General features: G+C 29.5%; 1 protein-coding gene across 1 annotated transcript; it reads right to left on the reverse strand.

Annotated features, from left to right (window-relative positions):
* Window positions 1–10,085: 10,085 nt before the first annotated feature.
* LOC113849884 (hydroquinone glucosyltransferase-like) lies at window positions 10,086–11,899 on the reverse strand. The gene has a single exon (XM_027480106.1). It carries the CDS (start codon window positions 11,759–11,761, stop codon window positions 10,334–10,336), a length of 1,428 nt encoding a protein of 475 aa, XP_027335907.1. The 5' UTR covers window positions 11,762–11,899; the 3' UTR covers window positions 10,086–10,333.
* Window positions 11,900–12,635: the final 736 nt, after the last annotated feature.

Consider the following 12,635-nt stretch of genomic DNA (forward strand, 5'->3'; position numbering starts at 1 on the left):
CAAAATTCAAGTGAAATTTTTTTTTCTCAATTAAAATTGTCATTGATGACTTTTCATGCTGAAAAAATAATAATAAAATCTCTAAAAACTAGTCATTAGCTACTTCTCAATCTTAAAAATAATTAAAAAATAGTAAAATATTTTTTATTTTTGTATCTATAAATATTGATTTCTTCGTTCTTAACAAATTGCAACCGAAAAAAAAGAAAGATTTTTATATAGAGGTTGAATTAATTCATTGAGAAAAATATGAGTGTGTCAATATTTATATGCTTTAATGGTGAAATTTTTATACAAAAGATGTGTTATTTATATGCAAAAGGTTAACATGTATATATATATATATATATATATATATATATATATATATATATATATATATATATGAGAGATAATGTATAATATAGAGAATAAACATATTAGCTTACTCAATATATTGAGGTTACTTGAACTTCAAAAAATAGTAGAAAGTCCTGAATATAAGTGTCCAATATTTATATTTGGTGGTTGCAATATCATAAAGTTTTAATATTGAAAGATGATGATGTTTAACAAATGTTTCAAATACATAAAAAAAATATCATCTTAACTCATGTCATTGAGTTATATGTTGTTTTCAAAATAATTACAGTTAACATTTATTAAAAGAAGATGATGAGAAAACATATGTAAGTACCATGTCAAAAAGATAGGTAAAATAGGATAAGAGTAACAATAAAAATGATGATAATGAATTTGAAGGTAGTATGGAAGCAATGAGGACATGGATGATGATGATGATAACAATGCCTATTTGTCAGTCAAATATAGGCATTGGACAACGTCCGTTTAAAGAGCCACCCTTTATATGTTTATTAAATATTGATGTTATGCATGCATATGAGATTCTTGAATATGTAAACTTGAGTATTTGTTGTTTTTAATTATGCTATTGATTAATTAAATTTTAGTCTTTTAATTAGTTTATATTTATGTGTGCATTTGATAGGTCATTGTAATTAAGATAAAGAATTATATGTTCAAAAGCAATTCAACGATAGAGAAATTATTATATAAATAATTAAGCATTAGAGTATATTAAATGGGATGGATTACAAAGTGCTCGAGTCAAAATCAAATATGTTTTATTATAAATGTGTGAGATTCAGATGGTTTTTTCGTGCTACTTTTAAAAAAAATAAATATATTTTGGAGATAGAAAAGTATAATGGTCTGCACGCGTGTGTAAAGGGCAAAGATTTATTAGAATCATAGGAAATGAGATTAAGACAGAATTGCATAATGTATTAAGCTAATTATAGAGTTCAACCCTTCCTTTAAAATACACCCCTACTTGACAAGATTTAGTCTCAATATGGATACATAACAACAAATATAATCATCAACTACAATTTAAGCACATGTAAGGAAGGAAAAGAAGTGTCAAACACTAACTATAATTTCCAATTTCATTTATATGTCTCAATAAATACAAAAATTTTGCATGCATCACATAATTACTTTTATTTGGAATTAGAACACATTTTAACAAAAAAAAAATTATATATTTGTGCATACGTTGTACTCTTATAATACTGTATTGTGTTAGTCACTTTAATCTAATTTTAAATTCTTCAATATTATTTGTTGTATTGGTTGGCGGCCTAATAACTCATCACACATATTTTAAATCACTGCACGATATGGATTAGTAGAACAAAATCACCAATTACCTCTAGACCATTGATCCAAAGTCAAAACAACATGAAAATATTTTTTAATATAATTATGCATTTTCTACGACATAGATGCAATGAGTGTCTTAAATCTTTATTGTTCCACAATTGCATTAAAAAAAAGGATAGTAAATTTACATTCAAAAAATTTTAGAAACCCAATCAAAGCTAACATTGCATAATATGTCATTTATTTCTTTCAGATATGCATTATAGACAAGTGATGAAGGCATAATTGTCTCATTTTATATTATAAAAAAATATAATAGTCATGACAAAAAAATTTTTTACCAAAACATTTATCAATTTCATAAACAATAATTACAAATATTACCTAAATTATTACATTAATATAAATATATATTACAATTTATTATATTTACTAACTAATTATACCATAAAAATACATTTACGTTATTTTTTAAAGTTATAAAATTTTAACAATATGTTAATAAATGTCAAAAATACTAATTACAAAAATTTTAACAAATTTAATTAATTTGAAAAGTTATAATAATAAAAAAATTTACTTATATCAAATAACGTGTTCATTTTTTTTTTCAATTTCTTAATTATATTAAAAAATTTCAATTAATTCTAAAAAAGATATTATAAATATTTGGATAAATGTGTTTTTTTTTTTTTGCATATTACTCAAGAATATTGATAAATGTAATTGATTTTTTTTTTTTTATCAAAACCAAATTATGAATAAAATTCTCTCTCTCTCTCTCTCTCTCTCTACCTTCTACTTCTACTTCAAACTTTTCTCAACTTCTTTTATGTGCATGGCTTCCTGTTGTACCTGAACCCCTATCTATAGCATGAAAGGTATCCAATGGTATTTGTTACTTTCAAGAGTGCTTCTTCCTTGCCTTCAAGAATGAAAATAGCAAAGATTTCACCCAAAAATCACTAATGGTGATTTTTTAGAGCATGCTAAGATTTTTGAAAAAATTTATTATATTATAGTTACGATTTAGATTCCTTTACCTAGTTAAAGTCGTCAATGATGATTTTTAAGGAGTTCAGATTTTATAGAGTTTAGCTCGCCATAAAAGATAGTTATAGACTCAAAGATTATTAATAGCGCATTTTCAAGCATTTATCACTTTGTTCAATCACATGTATGGTGATAATGAAATCCTTAATAATGCATATGATATTTTTGTTTATCAAAAAATTGGTAATGATATTTTTTTGAATCTATATATTCAAGTAATTTTACAAAAAGTTCACATTTTTATAATTTTAATTTTTATTTCCCATGTTTAAATTATTTTTCCCTTTTAAGATCTGAATTCTCTCGTGTTCAAGCACAAACATGATGGTCATATTAGTGTATTTTTACACTTTCACTTAAGTTAAAGTGAAATTTCACCCACTTAAGCGAAAGTATAAAAATACACTAATATGATCCTAACTTAATATGAGAGAATCCTTTCTCCAAAACTTATCTTTCCTTTTAATTTTATTTTTTTTATAAATTCTTTTTAAAGTTCACACCTAATTTCTTTCAAATATTCTTTCATTTTTATGTAGTAATAATAAAAATAATAATCTTATTCATTCCACATTTATCTAAAAAATTTCTAAAATATTATTCATCATATAATTTATTTTATAATATAATATAAATTTACTTAATAAATTAAATTATTCTAATTTAGTTAATAATATTTTATTTTTATTCAATTTATTTGTCAATATATTAATTTTAAAATGAATTGAATAACAATATAATATAAATTTATTAAATATATTCATCATATCAAATTAATTTTAACTAAAATTTAGTATACAAATTGCTTATTATATTATTCATTTAAAGTTAACTTAACTAATTAAATAGAGTACAATTTTATTGCATTTTAAAATAATTAAACTTTTTCCAATATCTTTAAATAAAATAACTAACTAAAAATATTATCAAAGTAAACTTATTCAGATATTTTAACTAATAAATATCAAAAAATTAATTAAAAAATTATAACCTACTAAATTTTCTCAAAATTCTTTAAATGATCTTTCAAATTTCTAATTTTTTTATCAATGCATCTTAACTACATCCTATTTTTTTTTTAAATAAAGGAGTTTTGCTATGTCAATTTATTTAGTAAATATAAACACAACCAAACATATAAATCAATTAATTAGAGTTGTTTGAGTTTAACTTTATCATCTTGAATTTGAATATGCATAGATGTAAGGAAAAGAAATTTAAAATAAATTAATTTAACAAATTATTTTAAAAAAAATATTGTAGCTTGGTTGGTGTATGAAATTAGAATTGAAGTTCAGAATTGTATTATAATTTCATTAAAATTAGAATTAGTTCATAATTATAAATATATGTTTGGTGTATTTAAGAATTAAAATGTAAAATTAGAATTATAAATTAAAATCAAATTTTATAGTATGTATGTAAGATTAAACTTTTAAAAAATAACGTATTAATTAAAAATACAAAAATGATTATTAAATAAATTATTAAAAATGATATAATTAAATAATATAAGTAAAAATATTGTAACATATTCTTTTATATTCACCGTGTAATCCTTCTCTTTCACGTAGATTGTTGCGAAGTTAAAAAAAATTGTTTACTAAGACATTATTAATTATAATAATTTTTATTAGTCCTGTAACGTAATTGCATGAAAAGTATACTTGTCTTTGTGTCTTTATCATCGTTCTATCGGCTCTTTAGGTATATTTCTTTGATTATACCATAAAGCTATTGTGGCCATTAGTTTTCTTTTCTTTGTTTCTCATGTACTTTTAATATTTCTTAAATTAATTTCTATCATTTCCTCTGACATCTAACAATTCAAGAAAATTATCAAATAATTTATTATACAATTAACATAAACAATATAATTTGCATCAAGTCCAGCAGAAAGTGCAAAAAAGTAATATTACATCTGATCCTTTTTATAAGAAACAAAAGACTAAATCTCCATGATCAAGGAAAATAATTAAATCACTTATGTTTTCTACAAATATAAATTTTATTTCAAAAATACCCATGATATTAAATGTTATAGTTAGTAATTTGTACAATTAATGATACTAATAAAAGAAGGGTATAAAAGAAATTTAACAATTAATGCTTCTTAAATCTATCATTTGTTTCTTATAATAAGGACCAAGGAAATGCTCCATTTTGTTCTTATAAAAAGGTTCAGAAGGAGTAGAACATAGTTTGCGACAAGTGTAGAAAGTGGAAAATAACATTAGAACATAGTTTGCAGTAAGTGTAGAATAGCAATACGATATAGTAACGTAAATATATTAAACATGTAACAAATGTAAAGAGAGAGAGAAAAAAAAAAAGACGTGAAAAAAAATAGGATGAACAATGTCACGACCTTTTTTTTATAAAGAATCAATGACGTCACACATCATTACTCCTAATATAAAAATTTCATTAACGAGATAGTTTTGGTATATTACAAATGCTAAGATTTTCTAAAAGAAACTTGACTTGAACATCTAAATCAACATATTGATAAAGCCTCAAAGATGTCTTTCCATAATACCAATATGTTATAAATATATGTATACATAATTTCAACAATTACTCCAAATGGAGCTCAAAATACAAAGTTATTGTATAAAAGTTACATCAAAACATCAAATCTATAACCAAGTGACTTAGGCTTACATTAAAAATCTAAACTACTAAAATTTAAGCTATATATATATATCCCTTGAAAGCTTTAGCCTTGACTACTCTTTAACCAGACTTCCTAGTAGGTAAATTGGATACTCCACTTGTCACTCCTGCTCACTTACCATAGTATGATTATTGCAGCACACACGCAACCATATAAACAAATACAAGGGTGAGCTTATACAAATAAAAATAATAAGTACATAATATAAGTATATTAAAATCATTAGTAAAATTCATGTAATTTACAGCAATCAACATGATAACTTCAATCAATTTATGCAGCATGTCCAGCTCATCTAATACAAATACAACGATTCAGTTTTCATCTAATTTCACAGCTTAATTAATTCAGAGGAACTGTTTCGGTCTAGGAGCGACCTATCCCAGTATCTGGGTCCAGGTAACTGTAGTTCAACATTTTATGCAACTTTAGAATGATAAAAATGAATGTGATGCAGTACAGTTAAATCAATATAAAACAACAAAGTTATATACAATTTCAGCTTCAGCAATCCAACAATGTATACATTTTTATCCAGCATTGGCAGCACACCCATACATATATTATCACAGCAAAACCAAGCATTTCACAGTATTAATTAAACATTTGAGCACTTATTGCATAATGAAATTAAGCCGCTTAAAACATTATTTAAGTATTTTTGCATATTTTAACCTCCTCAGCATATATAACACAACATTATAACACATCATGTTCTACCACAACTTTTCAAACAATTATCATACAACGGAGAAATATACTCGACTATACATACTTTAGGTGTTATCATAAAACTTGTTTGTACAACAGCTGGTCCTTAGCTACTCCGAGATTATCTATCTGATGGACCAAATCAACTTAGTTAAGCAATAGAGAAATTTACTCAACTATACTATTCTGGATTTTAAATATAGAATTTGACCATTCAATGACTTATTCTCGGCTATAACATAACTAAGTTCACAATTAACTTTGTAATTATTAGACGAATAAATCGGCTTATATAAGCTCCCCTTACTTGGAACGAATTTCAAGATCTTATTTCTCATGAGTCCTAAAGAGATAGATCAAGCGTTTGAGTATGAGATATAGCTCAAACGTTCCAGATCTACTCTGAACGACATGACATAAGTTTCTTGAGAAAGAGAAAGCAAGAAACAAGAATAAAAACAGAGAACTGAGCTCCAGAAACTCACCTAAATCTTGATGAGATAGACAATCTCACTTTAATCAGGAAGGAAGTAAGCTTCAAAAGGGTTTTCTCTTAGAAGAAGAAGTGAGAGAATAGAGAGAAAATGAGAGAGGAAAGGTGTTTGGTGAGAAAATGAACGTTTCTGGCGCTGAGGCTTAGAAACTCCCAGATTTTTGCAATTCTCGCTTGAGCGAGCTCCAACTCGTTAATAAGTCTGTAATTAGACCCTCTTTTACAGCCCATATATTCATATTTAACCTTTATTTTATTTGAATTTTACACTAATTTATTTATTAATTATGCAATTTGACATAAAGAGGCCGCAAGTGGATTTTGGATGCATTTTGGGCCCAAATTGATAGAAGATTAGAGCTTCGCAGCAATCAGCATGCCTAAACCCTTCCAACAAGCACGGTGGTGCTTAAGGCCTTGCACAGCCGTGCTCATCTGCGGAAAGCCCAATTATGAAGAGTTTTTAGGGTTGTCAAATCCTATAAAAGGGAAGATCTCAGGCATCATAAATGGACCGTTTTTATATCTTGATTTTGGCTCTAGAATACATCTAATCTCGTCTCTCTTGCACGGGATCCTTGGCACATGCTTGGTGACACTTTGAGCTTCAAGCGATCGTACTTGAAGACCGGGAACACATTTCACACTCTAGTTTGCTATTTCTTTTGATTATGGCTTTGTTTATGATTGTTTTAATTCTTTTCTTTAGCATGAGTAACTAAGTCCATAGCTAGGGCTATGAAAACTATTGTTCATGAATTTATGCAATTTTGATATTTGAATTTAAATTTGATTTCCGTTTTGTGATTAGATTTTATCCTATTGCGCTTCTTTCTTAATCCCAATTAATTATATCGTCAGGCGACCGTACCTCGGTTTATTAATAGATCTATAGGGTAAAATGAGACAAAGTATTAGGTGGACTAAACCAATCTTTCTCTTATAATCGTTATTAAATTAACAAATTCATAGGTTCCTCAAGCTTTCTCAAATTGATGTCTTGCATGGCCATTGGGGATATTAATTTAGAGAAAATAATATTAATATTACATGACCATTGGGTATTAATAGTATTTGTATGAATGATTGATAATCACAAGGAAATCAGATTTAGAGTTAAACAGAAGAATAACATAAAGGATTGAATGAGAAAACACATATGCCTTAGGTTCCTTTTCGATGAGTTTAACCAAGACGTGCATTGTATTCCTTACTCTTAGTTTCATAATTAATTTTATAAATTCTTGTTTTTAATTAATCTCGTATCTTTGAAGCTTAAACAATTGAATTAGAAAATTCTTAGTAATTGGAAAATAATTCTTGTGGGACGATATTTCGGGAACTTAATTTAAGAACCCTTTATTACTTCTCGATGAGTACACTTGCCCTCCGAACACTCGTCTAAGTGAGCAACGTTCTCGCATGAACAAGATCAGGTCCAGAGAGTCACCTAGTTTTCCTACTACTCCTCGCCTGAGCGAACTTCTCTCGCTTGAGCGAGATAGCCTCTCGCCTCAATGAGATTCCTTCTCGCCTTGGCGAGAAGACAGTTGGAGAGATCTTATCTTGTCTCGCTTGAGCGAGACACTCAGCATCCCAAACTCTCAATTCTTCCTAAAATGAAACAACACAAGTTCTTGGCTATAATTCTTAAGTTATCTCACTCACAACATACTTAAAACTTAATTCTTAACTTGCACAGTTAATCACTTTCAACAACACCATCATACCTTACTGCAAATACATTACTCTCTGTTCAACAATTATATAGTTCTCTCATAATTCAAGCATATACAACACTATTTAAAAGGAATAATGCTTATATATATATATATATAATTATATAATTATTTGATATCTAATCAAATTCTACTTTACTATTCTTACTCAACGATCAACCAAACGACACTGCAACTCAAAACTTCCATCTGTTAATTGCACAACTTATCTATTCACCTTTCAACATATGGAATTTCATACTGTCCAAGTGTATACGACATAACTTAATAAGAATAATTTATTTATAACTATATTGGCCTAACAAACAAACAAAAATTGAATAGAGAAAAATTACTTTTATTAATAATCAATATAAACGAGGAAGAAGAGAAAAAGAAATAAAAAATAAGTAGTATTAATAACTAACGTAAAAGTGGAGTTAGAATAAAAAGAAATATAAAAAAAAAAATAAAACATAGAAAGAAGAAGAAAGGGAGAAGAAAAAAAAGAAAGTACACAAAAAAATATAAACTATGTCATAACAAATGAAAGTGTATTTGTAAATTATAATATTAGAAATTTAAATTTTAAAAAAATTATTTATTAATTAAAATTAATCAAATTTAGTTATTATAAAATTTTATAAAATTAATTTATATAATTAGAATTTCAATTTTAAGTAAACATCTAAATATAATAATTAAAATTTTAAAGTTTAGTTTTAATATCAATATCCAATTCTATACTCAATTACATTCGGACTTATTGAGAAAATTTAAAAAGCCGATTAAAAACCCGCGTGCACACAAGGGAAGTTCCCCGTAAGATAGACCACCGGTTGTTCACTGGCTTCACAATACTACCAAGAAGTATGCACTAAGCTTCATTGATTTACAGTTCTATTGTTCGTTACTCTCTCTCCCTCTCAGCCACCAACACTTTTCTCCATTACTTTTGGTTTTTGGCGCAATGTGTTGAGTTAGTATCAATACTGTTTTCTTTTAAATTAAGTATATACTTAATAAAAAAATTATATTTCTCAAATACTCTATTTTAGTATATTATTTCTAAGTTTCCTATTTTGAAAAGAAAAAAAAAACTGATAAAGACGTGAGCCAACAGACATTTCTTGATCACCTAAAAGCTGATGTGGACAATTTTAGTTACTTGTCATATTTTTATTGGAGAGACAGGTTTAAGAGGATAGAAGCTTTTCATCCGAGAAAAAGTGAAATAATAAGTGATGTAACGTGATAAAAAAAGTTAAAGAATATAACTTTTATTATGTATCTTTTTGACACACTAAAAATTTATTAAGAAAAAACTTTAATAAAAGTAATATACATGTGCATAAAAATTAAAACTATATATCTATTAACACTATTAGATTCACACTAACAATATTTTGGAAAAGAAGTTATAGGTCGACTGACTATTTCCTAGGTGTGCCGCAGAGAAGAGGGATACAAATAAAATACAATATATGATTAATAACATAATAAATAATAATAATAAAACACAGAAAAAAATGTATTAAAAAAAAGCTGAAGGCAAAAATATAAACGTGATGTTGCTCACTTCAATCATCTCAAGAGTTAGATTTAAGCAAAAAATAAATAAATTATTTAAAATACATAAATGTGATTTGACACCTGAATAGATTTTTATTTTTTTCATTTATTATTATTTTATAAAATTAATTAATAGTTTTTATAATTAATTAATCTTTATTTAGCAGAGAATAATAACCAAGTAAAATGTTATCTAATACTTGATCACATCATATTATTGAATGCCAAATTTTTTTTTTCAACAACTAGATGTCACTCACTCTGCTCCTTAACTTACTTTACACAGTACATATTTTCTTGAGAACCGGTTTTGATTGGATGATCTGTGAAACAATTAAACAAACTCTAACAAATCTTTCACCTCTGCTTTTAACTTGGATACATAAATCGTAGCTACGGAAGAATGTGAAAAGGTAACGAGCAAGAAACAAGTGGCAACTTCAATTAGATTATGCATGCTGCTGTTTCTCCCTTCCACTTTAGAGCCAATTCGGAGATTCTCTTCGTTGATGATCCATTCTCACCTAAAGCTATTGCAGCTGCTACCTTAAGCTCTTTAATTCGATGAAGAAGCTTCTTACCTTCCTCACCTTCCATAAGGGTCTTCACAACACTCGCTATTTCTTCTCTTTCCACCAATCCACTCTCATAAACCTTTGGTCTAAGTGCCACTTTGACGTCTTGGGTCACCAAAACGGCATTCATTTTCTGCTCCGCATAGAGTGGCCAAGCCACCAAGGGCACCCCATTCACTACACACTCAAGGATTGAGTTCCAACCGCAATGGCTCACAAACCCACCTGTGGATCCATGACTAAGGATTTGGATCTGTGGGGCCCAATATGGCACCACCAGCCCCCTCCCTTTGGTTCTCTCCACAAAACCCTTTGGCAAAAAATCCAAAGGGTCAGCGTGAGCATCCACATCGGCAATGTAATCCTTGGGGCACTTCACAACCCACAAGAACCTTTGCTCACTCATCTCCAACCCCAAAGCAAGTTCTTCCATTTGAGCACGTGACAGGGTCCCAACGCTGCCAAAACAGACGAATACAACACTGTCACGTGGCTGCTCATCCAACCACTTCAAACATAAACACTGTTCCTCGGTTTGAGCAATGTCTTCGTTAACTAGCGGTCCAACCGGATAAATCGGTGGTCTACCCGGTTCATCCTTTAGCAACCACTTGATAACTTGGGGTTCAAGTTCTGGGAAGCTGTTTTCTATGATTCCTTTGGCCAAACTGAACCGCTTGCAGTGATTGAGGAAAAATTTATATGCGTCGTCGTTTCGGTTTTGAATCGTGTCCATCAAGTCTTTGCCGTGAATGGAATTGCAACCAGGGATGTGAACCGGTTCAGGGAGGTCCCTGAACTCGCACTGAACTTCTTGGTCGAGTCGGGGTAAGTAAAGGTCAAAGGACAAAGCCATGGCCGGGGAGGGGAAGAAGATGTAAGAAGGGATATGGAGTTCTCCGGCGACATCGATGGCGTCGGTGCAGAAGAAGTCGATGACGAGGGCGGCGACACGGTGGATAGCGACAAGGGAGTGCCGGAGAGAAGGGAGAGAGCGGAGGACGGTGAGGGAGATTATGGTTTCGATTTTGGTGTTGGGTGGAAGGTCTGAGAGAGAGACTTGAGGGAGGAACACGTGCGAAATGGCACGTGGCAATGGGCTGAAGAGGGTTGTTTGGGGCTTTGAGGGAGGAGCGTTGGTGGGGATGAGGAAGGTGACGTGGAGGCTGTGGTGGCGCGTGAGTCTTTTGGCGAATTCTATCATTGGGATCAGATGTCCCATGCCGGTGATCGGCATCATGGCCACTGTGTGTGGAAGTTCTTTTTTTGTGTTGGTATGGGACTGTTCTTCTTCCATGGAAATATTCTACGCTCTTGTGGTTTAATTTGTTTATTTGGGATTTGCCGTTTTGGAAATGCTGGTGGAAAGCAGTGAAGAAAAAAGGAGGGGTTTTATACAGGGAGTTCCGGTTAATTGATTTGTGGCGAGTGAAACTAGCTAGTATAATTCGTTATTCGCTTTACTTGAATTTCATTATGTTAGATTTTTATTATATACTTTTGCATGTGTATCAAGGTTCCTTCAAATGATGAAGGTAAGTTGTTTAAATGTGTAGGTGATTTAACAGGTCAAAGTTGTGTTGGTCAATAATTACCGCAGCAACCACTAGCAAACTCATTTCAACTGGTTTGGTGCTAGGGCTAACATGGTCGAACCACAACGTGTATACTTAGTCAATACAAATGTATTGTTGATGTTAACGGATCATAAATTGCATTATGGTGGGGTTCTAGTCATTCTAGAGAGGAAAATTAATCTGCTCCATTGTATAATTAATTAGTGCGTGTTTGCTAACACGGATTAATATGTGTATGCTCTTTTTATTTTATTCTAAGAATAAGTTCGTTCAAGCTTATGAAAATGAACCTCAGATTTTACATACGAGTGTGTCTCTCGTCATTTTTAAGAATCTGTTCTCATTTTTATTTAAGTATTTTTTGTTTAAATAAAACTAATTTATAAGAGTGATAATGACAATTGATACATGCATGGTGGTCGATCATTAATGCATGAGTGTCAAATAATTTGAGCTGCCAACTGTCGCCGCCACCGAAGGTGGAATAAATTGATGAATCCACATTAGATTAGTAGGCCATAGCCCTTTCAGTGGAAATCTCACTGGCTGCACAATGCTTAATTATATAGAACTGTGTAAATTGGGACAAATAAT

The sequence above is a fragment of the Abrus precatorius genome, unplaced genomic scaffold, assembly GCF_003935025.1.
Source record: "Abrus precatorius isolate BTA unplaced genomic scaffold, Abrus_2018 Scaffold9, whole genome shotgun sequence".
In the NCBI taxonomy this organism is placed as follows: Eukaryota; Viridiplantae; Streptophyta; class Magnoliopsida; order Fabales; family Fabaceae; genus Abrus; species Abrus precatorius.